This window comes from Heptranchias perlo, chromosome 2, assembly GCF_035084215.1.
Source record: "Heptranchias perlo isolate sHepPer1 chromosome 2, sHepPer1.hap1, whole genome shotgun sequence".
Classification (NCBI taxonomy): Eukaryota; Metazoa; Chordata; class Chondrichthyes; order Hexanchiformes; family Hexanchidae; genus Heptranchias; species Heptranchias perlo.
Genome location: NC_090326.1, coordinates 45491327 through 45518722, shown reverse-complemented (window position 1 = coordinate 45518722; position 27396 = coordinate 45491327). Strand labels below are relative to the sequence as shown.

At 43.3% G+C, this 27396-nt stretch overlaps 1 protein-coding gene across 1 annotated transcript in view; it reads left to right on the top strand.

Moving 5' to 3' along the window:
• Positions 1-27396, top strand: part of LOC137333507 (CUB domain-containing protein 1-like) — an 80260-nt gene that overhangs the window by 27761 nt on the left and 25103 nt on the right. The window contains exons 2-4 of the mRNA XM_067997691.1: positions 11432-11644; positions 12924-13268; positions 14700-15032. Of these exons, the coding sequence (XP_067853792.1) occupies positions 11432-11644; positions 12924-13268; positions 14700-15032 (891 nt within the window). The remainder of the gene's footprint in view (positions 1-11431; positions 11645-12923; positions 13269-14699; positions 15033-27396) is intronic.

Genomic DNA, 27396 nt, shown 5'->3' with positions numbered 1-27396 from the left:
TTACTTTCATATTCTATTTTCTCCCTTTTTATTTTTTGGTCGTCCTTTGCTGGTTTCTAAACCTCTCCCAATCCCTCAGGCTTACTATTCTTCTTGGCAACATTATAAGCCTCTTCTTTTGATCTAATACTATCCTTAATTTCTTTAGTTCGCCACTGGTGTTTCACTTTTCCCGTGGAGTTTTTATTTCTCAATGGAATGTATATTTGTTGAGAATATTGAAATATTTCTTTAAATGTTTGTCATTGCTTTTCAACCGTCAGACCTTTTTAATTTAATTTCTCAATCTACTTTAGCCAACTCCTCCCTCATTCCTATGTAATTGGCTTTATTTAAGTTTAAGACTCTAGATTCGGACTTAAGTGCGTCACTCTCAAACTTAATGTGAAATTCTACCATGTTATGATCACTATTCCCCAGAAGATGCTTTACTGTGAGATTACTAATTAACCCTGTTTTATTACACAATGTAAGATCTAAAATAGCCTATTCCCTGGTTGGTTCCATGACGTATTGCTCTCTGAAATCATCTTAAATGCATGGCATCAACTCGTCCTCCCATGAAGTTCCACAAATTTGTAAATGGTGTGAAAAGGTAAATCTGGAAAATTAAATTTAATTGCAAGGGTAGCACAAGTGAGCACGTGTTTAGATTATTATAAGGCAAATTTAGGACTGATATATTAGGAAGTTCTTCCCAAAGAATAATCAACACATAGAGTATTGGTTGCTGCAATGGGGAAACTTCATAGTGCAGATCCATTCAGAATGACCATCACCTCTGGATTCCCCGAAGGATCCATCCTTGGCCCCCTACTCTTCCTCATCTACGTGCTCCCCCTTGACAACATCGTCCTCAGACACTGGGCTAGCTTCTACATGTATCCCAATGACACCCAGCTCTACCTCCACCACCACTCTCGACCCCTCCACTGCCTCTGTGCTGTCAGACTGCTTGTCTGACATTGAATCTCTGATTAGCTGAAGGAGGTCACAGCTCAACATTGGGCAGACCAAAACTATTGCTTTTGGTCTCCGCCATAAACTCCAGACCCTTGCCATCACCGCCTTCCCCAGTCACTGTCTAGGGCTAAACCAGATCGTTTGCAAACTTGGCATCCTGTTTGACCTGGAGCTGAGCTTCCAACCACACATCGTCTCCATCAGAGAGATCGTCAACTTCCACCTTCATAACATTGCCTATCTCTGCTCTTACTTAGGCTATCTGCCACCGAAAACCTCATTCATGTCTTTGCCAGACTTGAAAACCGCAAAGCTCTCCTGGCCAACCTCCCATCTTCTACATTCCAAAAACTTCAATTTATCCAAAGCTCTGCTGCCCAAATCCTATCCTCACCCATCACATCAATCCTTGCTAACCTTCATTGGCTCCCAATCCTCCAAAGCCTCAAATTTAAAATTTCTATCTTTGTGTTTAAGTTCCTCCCGGGTCTTGCTCTTCCCTATCTCTGCAATCACCTCAACCTTTTGGTCACTCCTCTTAATTGCTCCTCCTTCGGCTTGGCATCTGTTGTTTTATTTCCCCCTTACTCCTGTGAAACTCCTTGGGACACAATTTACCAACTCGTGAAAGATGGCACTGCTAACAATGCACCAGTCTCTGAGTACAGCACTGAAGTGTCAACCCAGATTATAGGGTCAAATCCTGAATTAAGGCTTGAAACCACAACCTCTTTTTGAGGTGAGAGTGTGGCCAACTGAGCCAAGCTGGCACTTAGGCTCAAAAGGCAGGATTTGGGATCTAAGACTAAGAGGGTTCCTTATCGTAATTTTACTCCATTTTGGATTCAGAACACATTGAAGCGCTTTGTTGGTGCAGGATCCATTAGAAACTAAAATTGTACAATAATTTGCATTGGCAGTATTAAAAATGAAAAACACTGTTAATTGGAGTTTTCATCAGTGTCAGAGCCCAGGTTGTTCAACCACATCAAATCATAAGCTAAAAATAAATTGCATTGAAGTGCTGAATGACAAGCCATAGAGTTGCTGCATTGCAGTGGAAGTGATGGATAAGAAACTGCAAGAATTTTCAATTAAATGACTATTAAAACTTCAATCGTGCACAACTGCTGTAGTTAATGGTCAATGAATTATAGATTAGCTGTGTCTGTCAGTTTGAAATACCATTTTCCAAGTGTAGTTAATTGGTTGAAAAGTGACAGTAAATCATCATAGAAAATTACTTCACAGAAGGAGGCCATTTGGCCCATCGTGTCCGTGCCGACCGAAAAAGAGCTATCCAGCTTAATCCCGCTTTCCAGCACTGTAGGTTACGGCACTTCAAGTGCATGTCCAAGTACTTTTTAAATGAGTTGAGGGTTTCTGCCTCTACCACCCTTTCAGGCAGTGAGTTCCAGACCCCCACCACCCTCTGGATGAAAAGATTTCTCCTCAGCTCCCCTCTAATCCTTCTACCAATTACTTTAAATCTATGCCCCCTGGTCACTGACCCCTCTGCTAAGGGAAATAGGTCCTCCCTATCCACTCTATCTAATCCCGTCATAATTTTATATACCTCAATTAAATCTCCCCTCAGCCTCCTTTGTTCCAAAGAAAATAACCCCAACCTATCTAATGTTTTCTGATAGCTAAAATTCTCCAGCCCTGGCAACACCCTCTGCACCCTCTCTAGTGCAATCATATCTTTCCTGTAATGTGGTGACCAAAACTGTACACAGTACTCAAGCTGTGGCCTAACCAATGTTTTATACAGTTCTAGTATAACCTCCCTGCTCTTATATTCTATGGCTCGACTAGTAAAGAAAAGCAGCCTGTATGCCTTTTGAACCACCTTATCTACCTGTCCTTCTACCTTCAGGGATATGTGGACATGCACTCCAAGGTCCCTTTGTTCCTCTACACTTCAGTATCCTTCCATTTACTGTTTACTCCCTTGCCTTGTTTGCCTTTCCCAAATGCATTACCTTACACTTCTCAGGATTGAATTCCATTTGCCACTTATCTGCCCATCTGACTTAGTCCATTGATATCTTCCTGCAGTCCACAGCTTTCCTCCTCACTATCAACCACACGGCCAGTTTTTGTATCATCTGCAAACTACATGATTAAGCCCCCCACATTCAAGTCGAAATCATTAATATGTACCACAAAAAGCAAGGGACCTAGTACTGAGCCTTGTGGGACCCCACTGGAAACAGCCTTCCAGTCGCTGAACGTAATTTTTGGTGTAACGTTTGGTGAGTATTTGTGGAACTGCAGTGAGGATGATGCGTTGCATGAAGACTTGAAATCTAATCTTGATGATCTTAACTATTGGTAAAAAAATATTACCAGAAAACATGAATTTAGTTAGCTAATTACAAAACATCTCAGGAGATTGCAAAATGCTGTGACTTAATCTATAAATTTAAAGGAACAGTTCTGATTTCTGAGAGATTGGCTCTCAGTTTTGTTGATAGCCATACATTTTGTAATCCTGGTATGCAGCTTTATCCCAGAGCTATCAAATGTTTGTATCCCTCTGAACTTAAAGAATTTATTTTATGTGCCAAATAAATATTAATGGAGCAAGGATGCAAAGTGGTGGGAGATCACAAGGTGCAAGGGCAGTGAGAAGAGGATGAACAATGAACAATGTGGAGATGGAAAAGAGTGAATGTCAGTGGCAAGTATTAGGGAAAGTTGACCGAGAGGAAGACCAGGAAAAGAAAATTAGAAGGGCACAGCAAAAGTGGAACTAAAATGGAAGCAGGATATAACACCAACACAACAAATACAAAGGCCTGTGCCATGTGGGAACTCCAAGATGCTTCCCGTGTCCTGGACAACCACAAGTGCAGGAAGTGTCTTCAGCTGGAGGAGCTCGAGCTCCAGATTTCGGAGCTTGAGCAGCAGCTGGCTTCACTGTGAGGCTGAGAGCTACGTGGATAGCACGTTTCAGGAGGTGGTCACCCCACAGCTTAAGACAGTGCAGGCAAAGAGGGACTGAGTGATCGCCAGACAGACAAGGAGGACCAGGCAGGTAGTGCAGGAGTCCCCTGAGTGCATCTCACTCTCTAACCAGTATTCAGTTCTGAATACGCTTGAAGGAGAGGGTTCCTCTGCGGAGTGCAGCCAGAGCCAAGTCCACAGCACCTGGATGGCTCAGCTGTATGGTGGGGGGGAGGAGAAAGGTCAGGAGAGCAATAGTGATAGAGGATTCTATAGTTAGGGGAGCGGACAGGTGTTTCTGCGGCCACAGACGTGATTCCAGGATGATATGTTGCCTCCCTGGTGCCAGGGTCAAGGATGTCACTGAGTGGCGGCAGAACATTCTGGAGGGGGCGGGTGAACAGCCAGAGGTCATGGTCCATATCAGTACCAACAACATAGGTAGAAAGAGGGATGGGGTCCTGCAGGCAGATTTTAAGGAGTTAGGAAAAAGATTAGGAAGCAGGACCTCAAAGGTAGTAATCTCCAGATTACTCCCGGTGCCACGCGCTAGTGAGTATAGAAATAGGAGGATAGAGCAGATGAATGTGTGGCTGAAGAGATGACGCAGGAGGGAGGGCTTTAGATTCCTGGGGCATTGGGACCAGTTCTGGGGAAGGTGAGACCTGTACAGGCCGGACGGGTCGCATCTCAACGGAGCTGGGACCAATGTCCTCGCAGGGAGGTTTGCTGGTGCTGTGTTGGGTGGGAGGAGGGGAGATTTAAACTAATTTGGCAGGGGGATGGGCACCAGGATGTAGCATTGGAAAGGAGAAACAAGGGGCACAAAGGACCGAGAGAGAAAGATAGCACTAGAGTAAGAAATAGTACGGTATTAGGTGGGATCAGACTGAGAGTGTGTACAAGAAAGTCTAAGATAGGTTTAGAGTGCATGTGTGTAAATGCACGAAGCGCGGTAAACAAGGTTGTTGAGCTGCAGGCACGAATAGCCATATGGGAATATGATGTTGTGGTGATAACGGAGACCTGGCTCAAAAAGGGCAGGGTTGGGTACTAAAAATTCTTGGATACAAGGTGTTCAGGAAAGATAGGGAAGGAAAGAATGGAGGTGGGGGGGGGGTGCGGGTGGCAGTATTGGTTCAGGAGAATATTGCAGTACTGGGGAGAGAGAGGATGTCCTGGTGGGGTCAAGGACAGAATCTATTTGGTTACAGTTAAGAAATAAAAGAGGTGCCATTGCACTACTGGGTGTATTCTATAGGCCACCAACTGGTGGGAAGGATATAGAGGAGCAAATTTGCAGGAAAATTACAGACTTGCAAAAGCTATAGAGTCGTGATAACTGGGGACTTTATCCTAATATAGACTGGGATAACAATAATAACATAAGGGGCACAGAGTGGGAGGAATTTTTGAAATGTGTTCAGGATAATTTTCTTAACCAGTACATTACCGGCCCAATGAGGAAGGAGGCATTGCTGGAATTGGTTCTAGGGAATGAGGTGGGCCCAGTGGAGCAAGTGTCAGTGGGAGAGCATTTAGGGAGCAACAATCATAGTATCACAAGGTTTAGAATAGCTATGGAAAAGGACACGGACCACTCTAAAGTAAAAATACTCAATTGGTGGAGGGCCAATTTCAATGGGATGAGAACAGATCTGGCCCGGGTAAACTGGAATCAAAGATTGGGAGGAAAAACTGTAAATGAACAGTGGATGGCCTTTAAAGAGGAGATGGTTCGGTTACAGTCTAGGTACATTCCCACGAGGGAGAAAGGTAGGCCAATTAAAGCCAGAGCTCCCTGGATGACAAAAGAGATAGCGAGTAAGATGAAACGGGAAAGAAGGGGCATATGACATGTCAGGTTGATAACACAAGTGAGAATCAGGCAGAGTACAGAAAGTTCAGAGGGGAAGTGTAAAAGGAAATAAGAGGAGCAAAGACAGCGTATGAGAATAGACTGGCGGCCAAAGTAAAAGGGAATCCAAAAGTCTTCTACAGGCATGTAAACTGTAAACGAGTAGTAAGAGGAGGGGTGGGGCCAATTAGGGACCACAAAGATCTACTCATGGAGACAGAGGAGATGGCTTAGGTACTAAATGAGTACTTTGCATCTTTCTTGACCAAGGAAGAAGATGCTGCCAGAGTCTCAGTAAAGGAAGATATAGTTGAGATACTGGATGGGCTAAAAATTGATAAAGAAGATTTACTAGAAAGGTTAGCTGTACTTAAAGTAGATAAGTCACCCGGTCCGGATGGGATGCATCCTAGGTTGCTGAGGGAAGTAAGGGTGGAAATTGCAGAGGTACTGGCCATAATCTTCCAAACATCCGTAGATTCGGGGTGGTGCCAGAGGACTGGAGAATTGCAAATGTTTCACCCTTGTTCAGAAAAGGGTGTAAGGATAAACCCGGCAACTATAGGCCAGTCAGTTTAACCTCAGTGGTGGGGAAACTTTTAGAAACGATAATCCGGGACAGAATTAACAGTCACTTGGACGAGTGTGGATTGATTAGGGAAAGCCGGCATGGATTTATTAAAGGCAAATCGTGTTTAACTAACTTGTTTGAGTTTTTTGATGCGGTAACAGAGAGGATAGATGAGGGCAATGCAATTGATGTGTGTATCAGCTTTCAAAAGGCGTTTGATAAAGTGCCACATGGTAGGCTTATCAAGATTACGGCCCATGGAACAAAGGGGGCACTTGCAACATGGATACAGAACTGGCTAAGTGACAGGAAACAGAGAGTAGTGGTGAATGGTTGTTTTTCGACCTAGAGGGGAGGTGTACAGTGGTGTTCCCCAGGGTCAGTGCTGGGATCACTGCTTTTCTTGATAAATATTAATGACTTGGACTTGGGTGTACAGGGCTCAATTTCAAAGTTTGCAGATGACACAAAACTTGGAAGGGTAGTGAACAGTGAGGAGGATTGTGATAGACTTCAAGAGGATATAGACAGGCTGGTGAAATGGGTCGACACGTGACAGATGAAATTTAATACAGAAAAATGCAAAGTGATTCATTTTGGTAGGAAGAGTGAAGAGAGGCAATATAAACTAGAGGGCACAATTCTAAAAGGGGTACAGGAAAGGTGGCAGGGCACATTGAGAAAGCAGTTAAAAAAGCATGTGGGATCCAGGGCTTTATAAAAAGAGGCATAGAGTACAAAAGTATGGAAGTCATGATGAACCTTTATGAAACACTGGTTCGGCCACAACTGGAGTATCATGTCCAGTTCTGGGCACTGCAATTTAGGGAAGATGTGAAGGCCTTAGAGATGGTGCAGAAGAGATTTACTAGAATGATTCCAGGGATGAGGGGCTTTAGTTATGTGGATAGATTGGAGAGGCTGGGATTGTTCTCCTTGGAACAGAGAAGGTTGAGAGGAGATTTGATAGAGGTATTCAAAATCATGAAAGGTCTAGGCAGAGTAGATAGAGAGGAACTGTTCCCATTGGCAGAAGGGTCAAGAACCAGAGGACATAGATTTAAGATGATTGGCAAAAGAACCAAAGGTGACATGAGGAAAAACTTTTTTACACAGTGAGTAGTTAGGATCTGGAATGCACTGCCTGAAGGGGTGGTGGAGGCAGATTCAATCACAGCCTTCAAAAGGGAACTGGATAAGTACTCGAAAGGAAAAAAATTGCAGGGCTACGGGGATAGGGTGGGGGAATGGGAGTAACTGGATTGCTCTTGCATGGAGCTGGCACGGACTTGATGGGCCCAATGGCCTCCTTCCGTGCTGTAACCTTTCTATGATTCTAAGGGGAAATGGAACAGATATGAGTGAAGTGCAGAAAGTGGAGGCAGGCGAAACGCCAACAGTAAGACGCACATTGGCCAACAAGATAGAAAAGTGCCAAACACGTGCGGCAGATGAGACAACAAAGTCTTAGACAAAATTCAAAGGAAGAAAAGACAAATAAAAAAACACGACAAAAATGGAAGCAGAAAAGAAGACAAACGCACAGGAGCTAAACACCAAATTTGGAGAACCAAGAAATATTGAGAATGAGAACATGAGAGAGAGAGAGAGAGAGAGAGAGAGAAAGAAAGAAAATAAGAATATTTCCTGTAGCTTAGAAAGTCATCGACAGACCAGGGTTTTTCTTCTCATTGTCCCAGATGCGTTGCCGAATATTTTACCTACATAATAAGAGTGGTGAAGATGCTGTCAAAGGCATAGAGATTTGGGCCTCATCGAGGAGAGTGATACAAGAAAAATGTGGACTAAAGAAGGGTAGAAAGGATCTAAAAATGTAACCATGCCCCTGTAGGTCACTCTGCAAAAACTGTAGCCTGAGTTTTGGAAATTAATCCTGCTAATTGTGAAATATTCCATGGTGCGTTCAGTCTTTGTTAGTCTGGACTATAAATCTTTGAAACTAAGGATGTTCAGAATTTTGCACCTAAAATTGGTGCATGCTCCATGACTAAGAGGTTGGGTGACAATATGGACCACTGTTTCCTCCTCCCCCCAAAATTAATTTCTTTTTTCCTTTTTTTTTATTCGTTCATGGGATGTGGGCGTCGCTGGCAAGGCTAGCATTTATTGCCGATCCGTAATTGCCCTTGAGAAGATGGTGGTGAGCTGCCTTCTTGAACCGCTGCAGTCCGTGTGCTAAAGGTTCTCCCACAGTGCTGTTAGGAAGGGAGTTCCAGGATTTTGACCCAATGACGATGAAGGAACGGTGATATATTTCCAAGTCGGGATGGTGTGTGACTTGGAGGGGAAGGTGCAGATGGTGGTGTTCTCATGTGCCTGCTGCACTTGTCCTTCTGGGTGATAGAGGTCGCAGGTTTGGTAGGTGCTGTCGAAGAAGCCTTGGCGAGTTGCTGCAGTGCATCCTGTAGGTGGGACACACTGCAGTCACGGTGCGCCGGTGGTGAAGGGAGTGAATGTTTAGGGTAGTGGATGGGGTGCCAATCAAGTGGGTTATTTTGTCCTGGATGGTGTCGAACTTCTTGAGTGTTGTTGGAGCTGCACTCATCCAGCCAAGTGGAGAGTATTCCATCACACTCCTGACTTGTGCCTTGTAGATGGTGGAAATGCTTTGGGGAGTCAGGAGGTGAGTCACTCGCCGCAGAATACCCAGCCTCTGACCTGCTTTCGTAATCACAGTATTTTTGTGGCTGGTCCAGTTAAGTTTCTGGTCAATGGTGATCCCCAGGATGTTGATGGTGGGGGATTTGGCGATGGTAATGCCATTGAATGTCAAGGGGAGGTGGTTAGACACTCTCTTGTTGGAGATGGTCACTGCCTGGCACTTGTCTGGCGCGAATGTTACCTGCCACTTATCAGCCCAAGCCTGGATGTTGTCTGGGTCTTGCTGCATGCGGGCATGGACTGCTTCATTATCTGAGGGGTTGCCTGAATACTATGGAACTGAATACTATGCAATCATCAGCAAACATCCCCATTATCCTCTTATTCGGGTTTCTCCAGTGCATACCTAATTTGCAGCAGCAGACCCTGCTCCTAGCCTCTAGTAGGTGCACAAAAGTGGCAATATGACGACCTAGTCTGATTTTTCTCCTCGTGTTACCCTGACCCACTCCCCATATACGCGCACACGCACACACACACACACACACCTCTTGAATAGTGTCCAGACTCTTCCCACTGGCAAATCCAAGTGGTGGACTGCAAGTGTGAAACCAAATCTCAGCACTTGGGCACTGCATATTGTCGATCTAGTAAATGATCACAACACTGCCCTTTGGGAGCACTTTAATAATTCACCATATAGTCATAAGAAGAGAATGCTTAACCTTATTAAATTTCAATGTATAATAATCATATCTGCACTTATTAAAGGTTGGAATGGGCATTCTGCAGCTTTTCATGGCCATATACTTTCATTTTTGTTTCCTTGCCCTGGGCTGCAGACGTCCTCTATATTATAAGTATTAATGTCACTCTGTGACTCACTGACAAAATTTAGATTTCTACTTCCTTCCTTTCCCTTCTCATAAATCTGGAGATGAGCGGTCTGAACCCAGGCGGACTGGTTCACCTGAGGTCAGTGAAAGGCAGGTTGGGTCAGAGTGCGCAATTTAAATTGGCCACTATCAGGCAGGTTCCTTTTACTGGTGTGCTCTCTGACCCGCCTGACTTTCCGATATTTGCTGCGTTCTGGTGATCAAGTGTGCCTGGGGGCAGACTCAGGAAAATCTCCCCTGCTGTTCTTTCCTTCCACACAACATTCCCATGGTAAAAAGTTAAAAACAGTGGATGTCCAAAGGGACCTAGGGGTTCAGGCACATAGATCATTGAAGTGTCATGAACAGGTGCAGAAGGCTAATGGAATGCTGGCCTTTATATCTAGAGGACTAGAGTACAAGGGGGCAGAAGATATGCTGCAGCTATACAAAACCCTGGTTAGACCGCACCTGGAGTACTTTGAGCAGTTCTGGGCACTGCACCTTCGGAAGGACATATTGGCCTTGGAGGGAGTGCAGCGTAGGTTTACTAGAATGATACCTGGACTTCAAGGGTTAAGTTACGAGGAGAGATTATACAAATTGGGGTCGTATTCTCTAGAGTTTAGAAGGTTAAGGGGTGATCTGATCGAAGTTTATAAGATATTAAGGGGAACAGATAGGGTGGATAGAGAGAAACTATTTCCGCTGGTTGGGGATTCTAGGAGTAGGAACATAGGAACATTGGAACATAGGAACAAGAGTAGGCCATTCAGCCCCTCGTGCCTCTCTGCCATTTGATAAGATCATGGCTGATCTGTGATCTAGTAGGGGGCACAGTCTAAAAATTAGAGCCAGACCTTTCAGGAGCGAGATTAGAAAACATTTCTACACTCAAAGGGTGGCAGAAGTTTGGAACTCTCTTCCGCAAACGGCAATTGATACTAGCTCAATTGCTAAATTTAAATCTGAGATAGATAGCTTTTTGGCAATCAAAGGTATTAAGGGATATGGGCCAAAGGCGGGTATATGGAGTTAGATCACAGATCAGCAATGATCTTTTCAAATGGCGGAGCAGGCACAAGGGGCTGAATGGCCTACTCCTGTTCCTATGTTCCTAAACAGCCCAGCTGAACTAAATGAAGTTGCGGGATTCAGGCAACGGGCGGCCATGGTGCTTGAACATCCGAGCCTCTGGATTCCACCATTTGTGTTACTGAGTCAGATGGGAGACGAATGGTTTCATCGAAATTACATAAATTTTCCTCCATAACCAAAACTGTTTGTTGAAATCTCATTTTTACTGACATTTTCACACCTTTTATAAATTAAGAATTAATCGCAAAACTGCTTTGGAACTGTAGGAGGGGTATTTCATCTATGCGTTATGTTTAGTGAAATTGGAAACATTCTTTCTAAATGATTTTACAATTTTGTTACACAATGTGCATAGAAAATCTTCCCCTTTTAATGGCTAGACGTTGAATGTAAACTTTACCAATACATTGAAACATTTGTGAAGTAATCTTATACATGTTTATGGAAAATATTGGTTTAAATATTTTTGTGTTTGATTTGCTTCATGAACAGACTCTGAGATGATTTCAGTCACTGCTGACAAAGGTGTTACTATAAGTATCAAGCAAGCATCCGAGAGCTTGGACTTCTCCGGCTGCAGCATATGCATCACTGAGGAGCTGTGTTACCAGAAGTATCTGCTCAATCCAGAAGAGACCCTAGTCTTCAACTTCACCTGCACCGATCCTGAACATAACTTCATTATGGAAGTTGTAAAAGAAATTGGTGAGAAGAAGCTCAGCTTTATCATTCACTTCATTGACTATTGATTGGTTCTGTCCAGACATCACAATATTGCGGGGGGGGGAAAATTCCTTCGTCCTTTTTCCCCTCTTCTCTGGGGTACGGTCCATTGGAACTTGCAACCCTCCATTACCTTTGCTGTCCTTTGTGCATGAACCTGAACAGTGAATGTCAGTCTATTCAATAATAGTGGGACATCGCACCTGAGCATGGTGCAGCCCTCAGCCAATGTCCATGTGCCTGCAGTTTCCAGCAGGGGCCACTAGATAGTGATCAGAAGCAGGAACTGGTGCTGATTTTTTTCCCCCCCCCCCCGCTTCCCTATCCTGGTCCCAATCAGGCCAACCGTGTTTCCCCTTCCTGCCACGGTGGCAGTGATCAGTACAGCCTAAGAATTGAAAGTGTATCCTTCCTGCTCTGTGTGTCTCAGTATCACTACACAGTACGTCTATCCACTGAGCCATCAGCTTGCAGATTCCCCTTGTTAAACTCTTCAAAATAACACATGGGGGATGTCCAGTGGCCTAGTGGATTGAAAGTATTGATCTGTCGTGTCATGATCAGTGCCTTTAGTTCTTCCCTGGCATAATCTGAGCTGGTTCATCTAGTGAATACATCAAACACAGGCTTGCAGTTTTCCCATAGGGAGTGGGTGAGTCATCCCATCAACATCATCGGTCTGTTGCTCAGTTTACTGGTCTTGATTTGTGGACTGTTAAGGTTATTTATCCCTTAATTTAACTTGTTTACACACATTACCTAATTGTGGGTAACTCGGCATTTTCATATCATTGCAATATGGGACAGGAGAGAGATTCCGAACTGAGCAAATCAGAGTCTAAACCGTCAGCTGAGTTGGACGCAGAGAATGGCCATTTCTTGCACGTTTGTGATTCATCAAGGGTCTTGAGATCTTTTATCTCTTTTTATATTAATGTGAACTAGGTCCACTCATCTGCACAGCACATTTTCTACATGATGTTTCTGGAATGAATTTCTAAATTCCAGTGCAGTGAGGGAAATAGCAATGTCTTGCTGGACTGGTAGAGGATATTGTTCCAAGGGTTGGTTTGAATCATGTGTAAATTAGGATGCAGGAGCTCTGTACCTAACCTCATCTTGGTGCTTCATACTATAAAGTGATACAAACTGGAGAAATCTTCCAATTTCCCAGCAATGACACCTCTCACATAAATTAGGACACAATTCAGCAAAAATTGAACCAATAAATTCCAGGCTGAATCTTTTTTTTCTTTTGTAGACGAAGATACTGACCTTGAAGATGATAGTCCTTTTACTTCGAAGTTGCCGAACCTCAACAGTACCTACATCTGGAACATTAACGTGCCCTACAATGTTGGTGTGCAGTTAAGATTTTTCAGAAATGGCTTGCAGCAGATAGATTCTGACAACTGTCCGGATTCTGTTACCTACACGATTAAAGGCACTGTGCGTTCCAAGGACGTCCATGTTGGTACCTTTTGTAGGAATGGAACCATCTCTAACCTGAAGATTCAAGGCAAAACACAGATAGCCCTTCAGGCACCCTGGACTGAGACGATTGATGATGCAGGATTTGAACTGTCCTTTATGCCCCCCATTAAAAGTATGTGCTGAATTTGTTTAATCTTGAAGAATGATTCAACACTTACAAAAATTCATTTTTAAAAAAAAAGAAATTCACCTTTAACATCCTTCTAATTTGTTTTTTGTCTCTCTGTTGACTCTGGAGTGCGTTGATAGTGTCTGAGAGAACTGGGGGGTAATTTTGGCTTAGGGCGATAGTGTAAAACAGGCGATATTGGATCAGCCGCCTGTTATTCATCTCTCCTGATTTTCATTTCCATTGAAGTTAATGTTGACTTGCCATGTAGGCCTCCTGTAAGCTATGAAAGCAAATACAACCATGACTTGAAGTGTCACGGTAGAGGAATCTTGTTGGAATAAAGTTGGGGGGGGAGGTACGGGGGCTCGTGCAGATGATAAATAATGTTAGTATCACAGTGCTGGGACTTTGCCCAAATATGAGTGTCAGCCGAGGGAAGAATTCATCCACACATGGGACTATTATGCTTAAGGGCCTTCTCTGAATATGGGCATGTCATGCTTTATGAGGTTGCTTCCTGTAAGGGCATGTAATTCAGGATTTTAAAAAATTTGTTGGTGGGATGTGGATGATACTGACAAGACAGTATTTATTGCCCATCACTGATTGCCCCGAGGGCGTTGAGTCAACCACATAGTGTGGGACTGGAGTCACATGTAGGTAGGGATGCTAGGATATTAGTGAACCAGTTGGGTCTTTACAATAATCTATCAGCTTCCGTGATCATTTTCTGATGCTAGCCCACAAATTACCAGATTTCTTGAATTCAGTTTGATATGACCGCTGGGTTACCGGTCCGATACCATAACCATTCGTCTACTGTAGCCATGTGTACTGCTTCAGTTGGATTATAGGCAGGTTTTGATTTTACAAGGTAGTATAATATAATGTGGCTCTAATTCTTCTAACTTGTATGGGGTTTCCACATTTAACATAACATTCATGAAGGATATTATTCATTCGAGAACATAGGAACAGGAGTAGGCCATTCAGCCCCTCGTGCCTGCTCCGCCATTTGATAAGATCATGGCTGATCTGTGATCTAACTCCATATACCTGCCTTTGGCCCATATCCCTTAATACCTTTGGTTGCCAAAAAGCTATCTATCTCAGATTTAAATTTAGCAATTGAGCTAGTACAGAGGTCAGCAGCAAAGATGATTGCAGGCATCAAGGAGTTAAATTATGAGAAATATTAAGATAATTAAGCTTGTTTTCTTTGGAAAAGGTGAAACTTGAGTTAATTTATTTGAATTTTCAAGATTATGAAAGGGTTTGAGGAAATTTCCCCAGTTGAGAAGGAGGATAGGCAGGAATGATCTCCAGGAAAAGGGGCTGGTCTTGTTCAATTTACTAGCTTTTTTCCTGTCCTTAAGAATTCTTGAGTTCTTGGTGCTGATAATTACCTTCTGTTTTCTTATCTAATTCTAGAGTTCAGTGTTGTTGATGTGGTGCTACAGCCAGAATCTCCTGTGTACTTCATGTCAGCAAACTGGCCCCTGGGCTTTCCAAATGATGAGTTGATGACATGGCAATTTTTTATTCCTTCGAAGTACCATGCCAATGTCACCATAGAGAATTTCACCCTCCCTAAATGTGTGAAGAGGGAGGCTGGCATGTACTATGGCCCGTCACTGCTTGGAAAGAAGGCAAACAAATTTCACACACGTTTTATGCTGACTTTGCAGAACTGTGACATGGACAGATCGAATCCCACGAGGTTAACCTTGCGGTTTAAAGTTGAGCTCTTTACCAATTATGGAGGTAAGCATTGTTTCTTTTACTATGACGCTTCTCCTTTATACACAATACCTTGGTTGGGTCCTTAATAGTACAGCAGTCATTTTGCTCACTTTTTATCATTGTCTCTGTCATTGTCAGCTGTGGCTCAGTAGTAGCACTCTCACCTCTTGAGTCAGAAGTTTGTGGGTTCAAGTCCCACTCCAGAGACTTAAGCATGTAATCTAGACTGACACTCCAGTGCAGTACTGAGGGAGTGCTGCACTGTCGGAGGTGCCGTCTTTCGGATGAGATATTAAACGGAGGCCCCGTCTGCCCCCTCAGATGAGTGTAAAAGGTCCCGTAGCACTATTTCAAAGAAGACCAAGGGAGTTCTCCCCGGTGACCTGGCCAATATTCATCCCTCAACCAACATCACTAAGAAACAAATTATTTGGTCATTATCACGGTGCTGTTTGTGGGATTTCGCTGTGCGCAAATTGGCTGCTACGTTTCCTACATTACAACAGTGACTACACTTCAAAAGTACTTAATTGGCTGTAAAGCTCTTTGGGATGTCCTAAGGTCATGAAAGACACTTTATAAATACAAGACTTCCTTTCTTTCTATAATGTTTTTTATTTTTCTCCCACACTCTCTTTCTCTTTCTCTTCCCCCACCCTGTTCTAGCCCCCCAACATATTGCTTCCTGACCAAGATATGATCCATTCCTAAGTCTCTCATAATGTTCTTCAGCTGGGTGAGAGGTGAGAGTGACTGCCCTTGACATCAAGGCAGCATTTGACCAAGTGTGGCACCGAGGAGCCCTAGTAAAATTGAAGTCAATGGGAATCAGGGGGAAAACTCTCCAGTGGCTGGAGTCATACCTAGCACAAAGGAAGATGGTAGTGGTTGTTGGAGGCCAATCATCTCAGCCCCAGGACATTGCTGCAGGAGTTCCTCAGGGCAGAGTCCTAAGCCCAACCGTCTTCAGCTGCTTCATCAATGACCTTCCCTCCATCATAAGGTCAGAAATGGGGATGTTCGCTGATGATTGCACAGTGTTCAGTTCCATTCGCAACCCCTCAGATAATGAAGCAGTCCGAGCCTGCACGCAGCAAGACCTGGACGACATCCAGGCTTGGGCTGATAAGTGGCAAGTAACATTCGTGCCAGACAAGTGCCAGGCAATGACCATCTCCAAAAACAGAGAGTCTAACCACCTCCCCTTGACATTCAACGGCATTACAATCGCCACAACCCCCATCAACATCCTGGGGGTCACCATTGACCAGAAACTTAACTGGACCAGCCATATAAATACTGTGGCTACAACAGCAGGTTAGAGGCTGGGTATTCTGCGGCGAGTGACTCACCTCCTGACTCCACAAAGCCTTTCCACCATCTACAAGGCACAAGTCAGGAGTGTGATGGAATACTCTCCACTTGCCTGGATGAGTGCAGCTCCAACAACACTCAAGACGCTCTCCACCATCCAGGACAAAGCAGCCCGCTTGATTGGCACCCCATCCACCACCCTAAACATTCACTCCCTTCACCACTGGCGCACAGTGGCTGCAGTGTGTACCATCCGCAGGATGCACTGCAGCAACTCGCCAAGGCTTCTTCGACAGCACCTCCCAAACCCGTGACCTCTACCACCTAGAAGGACAAGAGCAGCAGGCACATGGGAACAACACCACCTGCACATTCCCCTCCAAGTCACACACCATCCTGACTTGGAAATATATCGCCGTTTCTTCATTGTCGCTGGGTTAAAATCCTGGAACTCCCTTCCTAACAGCACTGTGGGAGAACCTTCACCACACGGACTGCAGCGGTTCAAGAATGCGGCTCACCACCACCTTCTCAAGGGCAATTAGGGATGGGCAATAAATGCCGGCCTCGCCAGCGACGCCCACATCCCATGAACGAACAAAATAAAAGCTGGCCATGGGGATGCGGGAGCAGTTTGAGGTGTTGATTTTTCTTGGTGAGGAAGCACTTTGGCTCTACTTGCTTTTCCACATTCATTTTTTCCAGGAAATTGCTGAACTAATTAATTTAAGATATATCTACATAACAAATGAGTCTGAGGTGCTGTCAAATATAATTAATTCTGCCCATTCTGACTGGAAGTGCAACCTTTCCAATTGTGCGTTTTATTAGAATTTAACCCGTTTCCACAGCAACATGAATTAATTCTTATGTAATGTTTATGTACTTGCTTGCCTTCTGGCTGAATTGTCTTCTTTCAATCAGTGTCTGTAATTGCATGGAGCTTGTTGTATGAGTGATATCGACTTGGAATCTGCTTCATTGCACAGATTAGTGTTTGTAAATGACTAGACTGGGAGAGGGTTCAAGATGGGGCATGTGATCTGCTTGGAACTGTGGACAGCACACAAGGTATTGGGAAAGTAAAACTCGATAGCTGCATGGAGAGTTTCTTGCCATTAAACATCAGACATAAAAAATTCTGATTTGCATTTCATATCATTCGTTTGTTTTTCCAGTTTAATTGACAAGTGCTGATAATGATACTGGTGTGGGGGGAGGGAGAGAAAAGAATTACTAAACCTGAGGAAGTGAGAGGACTGAATTAATGTACGTGGTTCAAAGAACAGCACCACTAATCTCTCTTCATCCTCCCAGCCGGAGACCCAGCTGAAATCAATAGCACTCATTCTTCAAAATCAACAGACAGCAGAGAGAAGGCTTTCTGGGCTGGATTTGATTGAGTGGTGCAAAGACATTGTGCTAACCCACTGTGCCACCCAGTCCCCACTAAGCATTACTGATTGAGAGACTCCCTCTCTAACCCTAAAGAGGTATGATTAATTACCAGTGATAAATAGCTCTTTTATGCCTGGCATCTGCATTTGACAGATGGTCAGCATTTTGGGAGCCCTGGCATTTCAAATCAATGCAAACCAGCTCCTCTCCCTCTCTTATCCCCTCCTCTTCAAGTGTCACTTGGGAGCTCCTACCTACTGTTGTCACTGCTGCTACAAGATCAGGAACTGCATAATATTCTTATTGCAGCAGTAGGAAATAGGAAACCTAGAGTTGTGCTTTGACGTAGGGAGGAGAGAGAAGTTAGATGAGGTGCTTTAGTGGGGAGGGGTGTAAGGTGAGTGCCACTATTACCTGGTTAATTGGGGTTGTGGGGAAAGGTGAATAGAAGGATTAATCGAAGGGGCAGAAGGAAGAGTGCCAGTGTGACCAGTTAAATTTCACTTTTGACATTTTTTATTGCTTATTTAATTTGAAATAATTCTGCGCAGTTGGACTGGTTAAATCTTTTATTTATGTGTGTCTAAGACAGAACACAGACAAAAACAGCAGAGAAATGGTTAACTTAAAGGAGGACAATCCTGGAGAACTGGACAATTACTCTGTACTAGGTCCTTTGCTTTGTGTGGTATACATTAACGATTTGGACTTAAACGTAGGGGGCATGATTAAGAAATTTGCGGATGACACAAAGATAGGCCGTGCGGTTGATAGTGAGGAGGAAAGCTGTAGACTGCAGGAAGATATCAATGGACTGGTCAGATGGGCAGAAAAGTGGCAAATGGAGTTTAATCCAAAGAAGTGTACGGTAATGCATTTGGGGAGGGCAAACAAGGCAAGGGAATACACAGTAAATGGGAGGATACTGAGAGGTATAGAGGAAGTGAGGGACCTTGGAGTGCATGTCCACAGATCCCTGAAGGTAGCAGGACAAGTAAATAAGGTGGTTAAGAAGGCATATGGAATGGTTTCCTTTATTAGCTGAGGCATAGAATATAAAAGCAGGAATGTTAAGCAGAAACTATATAAAACACTAATTAGGCCACAGCTTGATTACTGTGCACAGTTCTGGTCACCACATTACAGGAAGGATGTAATTGCACTAGAGAGGGTACAGAGGAGATTTACGAGGATGTTGCCAGGACTGGAGAATTTTAGCTATGATGATAGATTGGATAGGCTGGGGTTGTTTTCCTTGGAACAGAGGAGGTTGAGGGGTGATTTGATTGAGATGTAAAAATTATGTGGGACCTAGGTAGAGTGGATAGGAAGGAGGGGTTACGGGGAGTGGGCAGGAAATTGGACATGAATTTAGATTTGAGGTTAGGATCAGATAAGCCATGATCTTATTAAATGGCGGAGCAGGCTCGAAGGGCCGATTGGCCTACTCCTGCTCCGATTTCTTATGTTCTTATGACCTATTTCCCTTAGCGGAGGGGTCAATAACCAGGGGGCATAGATTTAAAGTGATTAGTAGAAGGATTAGAGTGGAAATTAGGAAAAATATTTTCACCCAGAGGGTGGTGGGGGTCTGGAACTCACTGCCTGAGGAGGGTGGTAGAGGCAGAAACCCTCAACTCATTTAAAAAATACCTGTGTGTGCACCTGAAGAGCCATGACCTGCAGGGCTACGGACCAAACGCGGGAAAGTGGGATTAGGCTGGGTGGCTCATTTTCGGCCAGCACGGACACGATGGGCCGAATGGCCTCCTTTTGTGCCGTAAATTTTCTACGATTCTAATTATTTTAGTGAGGAGAGAAGTTCCAAATAATTAAGTCCTGAATTTAGACGTGATATATAAACAGGAGTTCTTTAGTAATGAAGGCCCTGAAAATCCTTAGACCACAATTCCGGGGGTTATGCTGGGATTAGGCCCACTGGTGACTTCCAGCCCTAACCCCATAGGAGTTTGCAGGGTCTCTGGGAGGACACCTCACTTGCATGGGTCCAACAGGTGCTTCCCCCACTACAGGCATTCCTCGGGAACCCGCCTCCCCCATGCTGTAGGAAACTCCATAACCTAGCCACCATGAGGACGGATGGGGACACTGAGACCCCCCTCCCATGGAGACCACATGCTTTGTCCTCTTCCCCACCCCTCCCCCCATGTGTACAAAGGCTGATCTGTCAACATTTGAAAATCATCCTGAAAGTTTTTTTTAAGGTTCTAGACTCTCTTCTCTCCTCTCCCCCCACCCTCCTGTGGGGTCCACGTGCCTTTTGAGGGCCGGTGAGCCTCTTCTCACTGGGTATGCCTGCCTCCAGTGTTACACCAGGTCCCATCGGGGCTGAGTAAGAGGGGAACTCTCCAGCCACCTGCATAAGTGCCCTGGTAAGGGGTGGATGGAGTACCAAACTAAGATGTGCCGGGTCCCAACCTTTTTCCGAGCTGTTCAGCTAGACTCCTGCTGGAGTTCTGGCAAATGCTTGGTGCTGTGGCCAAGGGATTTGCCTCAATCAATTTTATTGTGGAGATGTTTGGTGAAAAAATAAAAATGCAAATTAGTTCAATATTTTTTTTTGGCTTTCGGTATAAAACTCTTCCTTTAGCTCAATGAAACAGTCTGTGTAGGATTGCTAGCTTAATTTCTCTTTGTGAAAGGTATTATAGATTGTATTAATTTTGCTCAGAACATTGTATTTTGTGCATCTAAACATACAGGAAACATGGAAGGAATTGTAAGGCAGATTATTAAATATCTATAACTTTTTGATTTACTAGTCCACTGATTTAATTGCATTGTGACCAACTTGATGCAATGATTTTGGTACTGAATGAAAGTAATTGTTTTAACCATGCTCAGCTGACTCTTATGCCTAATTGAGAGAGGGATCATAAAGAAAAAAATGTAACTAATGCAAAAGCACAATAAAGAGTATGCATTACAGCTGGCCAAAAATTGTAGCGGGAAGTCAAATGCTTAAATTCTCTCCATGATACCAGCATGAACTGAGGGGTTGGGGGAAAAGGAGAGGCCAGCACTAGGGAGGGGAATGAATGAAGGAAGAAGCCAGCCAGCAAGCCAGCCAGCCAGCCAGCCAGCCAGCCAGCATCAACTGGAGTGGGTTTGGAAGGAGAGTGCCAGCATTAACTGAGGGGGGAAGAGGGAGAAAAGTGCCAACTTGAACTGAGGGAGAAGAGTCCCAGCTTGAACTAGTAGGAGAGGAGAGGTGTGCTATATAGAATTGAGAAAGGAGCTCGGTACCAGCATGAACTAGGAGATCATCAGTGAACTGGATCTGAAGGGGTAGGGTACCTCTATGAACTTTGGGGATGCGAGGGGATAGTAACTGCTCTGATAGCTTTTGGAGAAGCTGGGTTTAGTTGGTCTGTTGAAAATGCAAATGTTATTTAGATCTTTCATCTTAAAGAAAACAATTGTTCAGTATAAGTGTTGAAAACTAACCAGAATGCACAATATTTTAATGTGAAGATTTTCTGAGGGATGTATCAGTTGGTACAGGGAATGGCGGCGGGGCGGTGCAGAATTCGGAAGGTCTGTGTAAAATTCTAAATTTGCTACATACAGGCCTGACTGCAATGATCCCGTGGTTAGTAACACCCAGTTCTGTTTGCTACTAGGAAATTGTTTGAAAAAATAGATTAATTAAGACTTTTTTTCTCCAAATAATAGATCATCTGCTATTAGGAGAAAGAAAATATGAAGGAAAATAATTAATTTTGAAATTGCAAATAGATAGTAGTTTTCAATAAAATTGAACAAATGCCCTTTTTACATTAAAAAAAAATGCAATATCCATGTTCATTTCGATTGCAAAATGTACCCAATAAAGTGCTAAAACCAACATGCCCCCAACTTTCTCCTCCCTAGAAAAACAGCCTTGTGTTTTCAACTCTTGAATTTCCCTTCAGGATTATTTTTTTCTGTATTACAAATGAAGGAATGTTGAGGATACCTAAAGCATAAGATACAAGTCCTGGTTCCATTGCACTTTAAGTGTAGTTACTTGTTTTCCCATGTCATTCAGCTTTTATTCTGGGCTGTTTTAGAGTTAACAGTTTTTTTTATTCGTTCATGGGATGTGGGCGTCGCTGGCAAGGCCGGCATTTATTGCCCATCCCTAATTGCCCTTGATTTTGTGCCAACTCTTAGAAGCTATTTGCCAGATTTGCTTAGTTTTCTAGTTTGGCATACACAGTGAGTGTAAGATATTCTGTTGCTATAATTGAGAAGAGATAAGGTCAGGCTTGTTTAATAACTAGTGTCATGTCTTGAGATTTTTACCTATTTGTCCTAGAAAGGATTTTCAGGTTAATTTATATCATGATTTTGATATGAAGTTCAGTTTGGCCCACAGAGGATTAACTTTCAGGAAAGTATAAGCTATCTGGGATGTTCATTAGCTGGGTTACTGGTCAAAGTAATTAACTGAATTGTGTATATTAACAATACCATATTGGTTGAGACAATGGAGAGGCTCATTAGCACATCTCATAAGAGGTTCATCATCTGCAATGTTGGATTGGCTTCATTCATTGAGCACAGCAGGACACCTAATTATGTATGAAATGGTGTTGCCATGGCTCCCACCACAAAGGGGGAGGTTCCTTATTGAAGGTGATCATTTTGATTGGCAGTTCAACAAACCAATTCTCAGAAGTTAGAGAATGGGCACTTTGGCTTCTCCTCTCTATGTGGAGAAAGTCAGCCTGTAGAAATTGAGCTGGGAACAGTGAAGCAAAAGGGTCTCGTTTTCTCTTCAGCCAAAGGAGGGCTGTGAGAGACTCTGTGTTGAGGCATAAGGGTGTACTTCCTGTAGTCAGAAAGGTTAATGCCAGTCGGTCAGTGTACTGGGGGTAATTTTCATTTGCCGCCCAGGTGTAAAACTGCCATTGCAGATCAGCTGCCGATTAGAGAAACGGCCTCATTTTTATTTCAATTGATGACTGACCAACTCTCAGATACTGAGTGTTGGGAGAGGGTGAGAGGTTAAGCTGTTGGCTAGGAAACAGAAGGACAGGGAAACATGTGGTTTGGGCAATGTTTAAGAAGATCTGTTGCAGGAGACAGGGAGTGAACATAACCTCCTTAAGATAGAACCTGTAAGAATCAGCAGAATTACTGACCAGAAAAGTGGTATTTAACCCACTAACATGGACAGTGTGGCACATTTATTATTTTCTATGTTACAAGGATGATACTGAATTAAGTCAAAGTATGGTGAGATTTATTATAAATGTTACTCAGCTTGTTCACTTAATTATAAAATGAACCAGTTTGTAGATTTACATTCAGCCTTGTCTCACTTAAATATTAATCAGTCCGCCTTTTGGAAGATTGGAGAAGTATAGATGGTGGCATGTATAAGATTATAGTATCCAGTTAATATGACAAGGGGGTTTTATTATTGCGACTCCCTGGGCCAAACTACCATATGGCTAAATATTGGACAATAAAGGTAAACTTCTGATTCCAAGGCATGTGGGAGTCCCTTATGGGAAAAAATATTGCGCAGACTCCTTGTAGCGAACACCTATTCATTTATGTTCTCTTCCTTAGCTTAAGGCAGAAAGTAATGATCCCTCACTTCAGTACACATGGTGTTGGGTAGGAACATTCCTGCTTGGCCTCGTAATTTGGCACTATCACTTTCATCCACAGTTACACATTATTATGGCCCAGAATTTCCTTGATGTGATTTACACTGCTGTTGCACCTTTTTTTTAAAAAAAGGCGTTGCTGGCCTCGAGGAAAATATGCAGAATTTCCAGGGTATGCTAATTTGCATATCCATAGGGGTAAAACTGATGCAAGCTGCTGGAAACTTCAATGCATCATGAGAGGCAAGACCAGAGTGCCCAGACACACTGTCAAGAGATGCAGCCAGCCACAGCTCCATGCCAGGAGGCCACCTCAGCCCCATGACCCATACAGCATGAGGAGACAACCATCTCCCGTGATTCTGGCTGTCAGGTGGCATCTAGTAGAAGCACGAGAATAGGTGTCCATTGGGAAAACCACACCTCCTCCATCGTAACCCTAACATTGGTTGGCATAAGGTGCGGCAGGTTTGAAAATCTGCCATGCTCCAATGTTCTGAGAAACAGTCGGAAGCAAGTGTAGGTATTTGTAGACAAAATTATTTTTAAAGTATTTTTAAAATGTTCCCTACCTTCAGAAATCTTTGATACAAGAGCTGTAGGCTTTTGTCTCTCAGGAAAATCTCACTTCCAACTTTGATAACTGATCCTGACAATTGCTGCATTTCATACAGACAGGTGTAACTTGCCCCGAGTGCAGTAGTTGGGTAAGTCCAGGAAACTCCCATCCACACTACCGCTGAGGCGAGTGGTGATTCAGCAAGCATATTATGGAACAGCACAAGAAGAGCAAGCAACCTTAGGGAAGCCATTTAAAGGCACACAAGTGCCAGAAACGGTTTCTCTGCGAGTTTCCTGGCTGAAGAAAATTTCTTGCGCTATTTCAGCAACACTAATGGACCAGAAACAGCAAGGAAAATCACCCCTTATGTTTAATGTAACATTATATTGCAAACAGGAACAGTCATACATAGCCACAATGTGCAACACAACTATCTTTTCTGCACATGTTTACTCATGATTGTATCTGACACAACACCTGCATTCTGCATGAACAAATCACTACCTAGCTATATGCTCATAACTTTAGTATCACATTCCTGTATATTCAGTTTATACAAGCCTGCAATTTTTATTCCAGGCTTAGATGCAAGAACGAAGCCAAGGAATGCCGGAGCCGCCAATGACTCAACTTTATCCCACTGCTTAAGTTTGATCTAAAAAGAGTTTAAATATGCATGCCCAATTATGCTGTGGTTCTTTGGGAGTCTGGACAGAGGGTTGCTGCTTCTGACAATCAAACAAATTGGAACAGCCATATCAAATAGATTGTTTTTGTCTCACTGCTGGGTTTTCCAAAGTCTATCACCATGGTTACCCAACAGAGGCAAGGGTAGGGAAGATAACAGTCAAGGTCAATTTAAAATATTTTAATGTCCCACCACCCATTGTTGGCTGCAAACCTCTTCTCTTTTTATACCACTGGACAATTTAGCAGGCAGTTATGTAAAGGATCACATTTACACTTGATTCATTTAAGTTCCTTTTTCAAGTGACTGTACGTCACAAAAGTCTTACTTGGAAATAGAAACAGGCAAAAACATTATTCCTGAAGAGAACATACTTGAAACCAAAAGGTTGAGTGAGATTAATTACCCGACTGTACTGCTCCTAATAAGATACGGTTATAATTTTTGCCTATTGACCAAGAATGACCAGAGGGGTAAATAAATCTTTAATGTGCTACAGAATTTGCCAACTGCGATTTGAATCAAGATATTAATAGGCTTTCCCCATACTAATGAATTTTGTGGTCATGTTTAAACTTGTCCCTTAGGCGTGGAAAATTATTGATAATTGTACCGTAAAAAAAGTACATGAGCCACCCAGAACAATTTTTGTTTTGTATAGAATTGTCTTCTCTTTCAGTGGCTCATGTAAATGGGCCTCTGCCCTTACAAGCGAAACCTATACCTTTTCCATACACTGCCCTCAGAGTGATGATATTTGAGATACATTATCCCACTTTCAGTAATTTGCTTATTGGATTTAATGTAGTCTAATGTTTCACTATCAAACTCTCTTCAAAATGTAAGATATTAAAATTGGGGGTTGGGGATGCGCATTTTCCTGATATGTGCTCCCGGTGTGCACCTGGGCGCAGAAGTGGAGATTTGACTCTGAGTTTCATTGAAGGGTTCTGCTGAATTCCCACTGTAACTCCAGTGGGAGTCCAGTGGAATCCACCAGAAAACAGCAAGGGGACCTGGTTGCCCCAGATCCCTGCTATTTCCAGGATTTTTCAGGCGGCTTTATGTGGGGTGGAACTTCTGCCCACCACTTACAAGGAAAATGACATCGGGGGGCAGAGCACAGGGGTGGGAACTCGCTATGCTGGGAATTCCCGCTTGCCTGGCTCAGTTAGAGCAGACGGCCAGTATGCTGAGAGAGATGAGGTGTACTGGCTGTCGGATCAATGGAAATTGGTCCCACCGTAGGAGATGGGGGGCTTCCACGGCAGGGAAGCAGCCTGAATTCCCAAGGATAGAATTTTTTGAGGGGCGTGGGGGATCCACCCCATTACGCAGGGTGTAGAAGGGTTCCATGGGGTCTGGGAGGGGCGGAGGGTGAACAACACCCATCCTGCAAAGATGGCCAGGAGACGGATTTTCTGGCTGCATGGGGCAGGAGAGGAGAGGAGGCAGTAGTGGTTCTTGTGCCCACTGGCCCCATGCAAATTAGGTGCTTTCCCATTGACCCCCCCCCCTCCCCCATACTGCAGCAAGGTCAGTACAGGAGGGCACTGGCAGGAATGATCCTGGCATAAGCACTGGGATCATAGCCTGCGGATTTTCGGGGCTTTGGAAAGGAAAGTCGGGAGCCTGATCCACTACTGCCCATTTTTCAACCCTGCCGAAGTTGAATTTCACCCCCATAGTCTTTTAATAAATATAAATTTCTGTAAACAAATGACCTCAAAATGCTCAAGTTTGTTGATTATGCAATTTCCAAGTTTTTGTGTCAAAAATTTCCTTCTGCCTCAAAAATTATTCGGCAGAGATAGATGTTTTCAAACTGAATTTTTGGTCGAAAAAAGTGAGCCCATAAAAAAAAATACATTCTCAATAAACAATCTTTTTGTTTTCTTTACGAACTGTCAACAAAAAAAAAACAAATCTGCTCTAATCACAACTGTAGTCAGTTCACAGTTGACAAAGCAGCCATGGCCAATAAACAACAACTTGCATTTATATAGCACCTTTAACATAGTAAAACATCCCAAGGCGCTTAATTTAAGTGGATGTCAGACATACCTGAAATAAAACTTTGAGGATTCAATCGCCAGTTTGTTTCAAAATCTTTTTTTTTTATAAAAGCAAATAAATTTTCAAATCCTCAGAATGAGGGACCATCTTTCTGCAGTAACTCATGCTGATTCGCAGAGTGCATGCTGGGAAATTCTGCAAACTGCACATGCTCAGAGTGCACAGATGTGGTTGGATGTACAGTCCAGCTGCTGAGGTAAAAATATCTCGTTGGAGCCCTAGCTTTTGAGACCGATTTGAAGCTTGAAGTAAAAGCGTTATGGAAGTTATTAAAAGGCACAAAAGACAATTCAATAAGTAAATCTAATCATGTTATTGTGGAAAATGTATTTTTTGAATTTTAAAATTTTTATTTAAAACCTTTTTTGGAGATTAGAAATTTTAGTTACTGAGAGAAAAAAAAGTCATTGTTTTTCTCAATAAATATTTGGGGTGATTCGATTGGTTTATCAAGAAAGTCTGACAAAATGCTGACATACGCTTTTTCAATTATAAAATGTTGACATAAAAGGGTGACAGAAAATTATGATAACAGGAAGTAAGGTTTGTGTGCAGGAAGTTTCTTCTATGCACAAGACTTTTAATTATTTATACGTTTACTTCCCATTATGAATCAATTGCCTTTCATAAGAATGGCTTCAGATTGAGTGCAAAAAAATTCTAATAATGCTGAACAAAGATCTTTTACATCTTCGAGCAAATCTTCTGTTCCAGCTTACTACA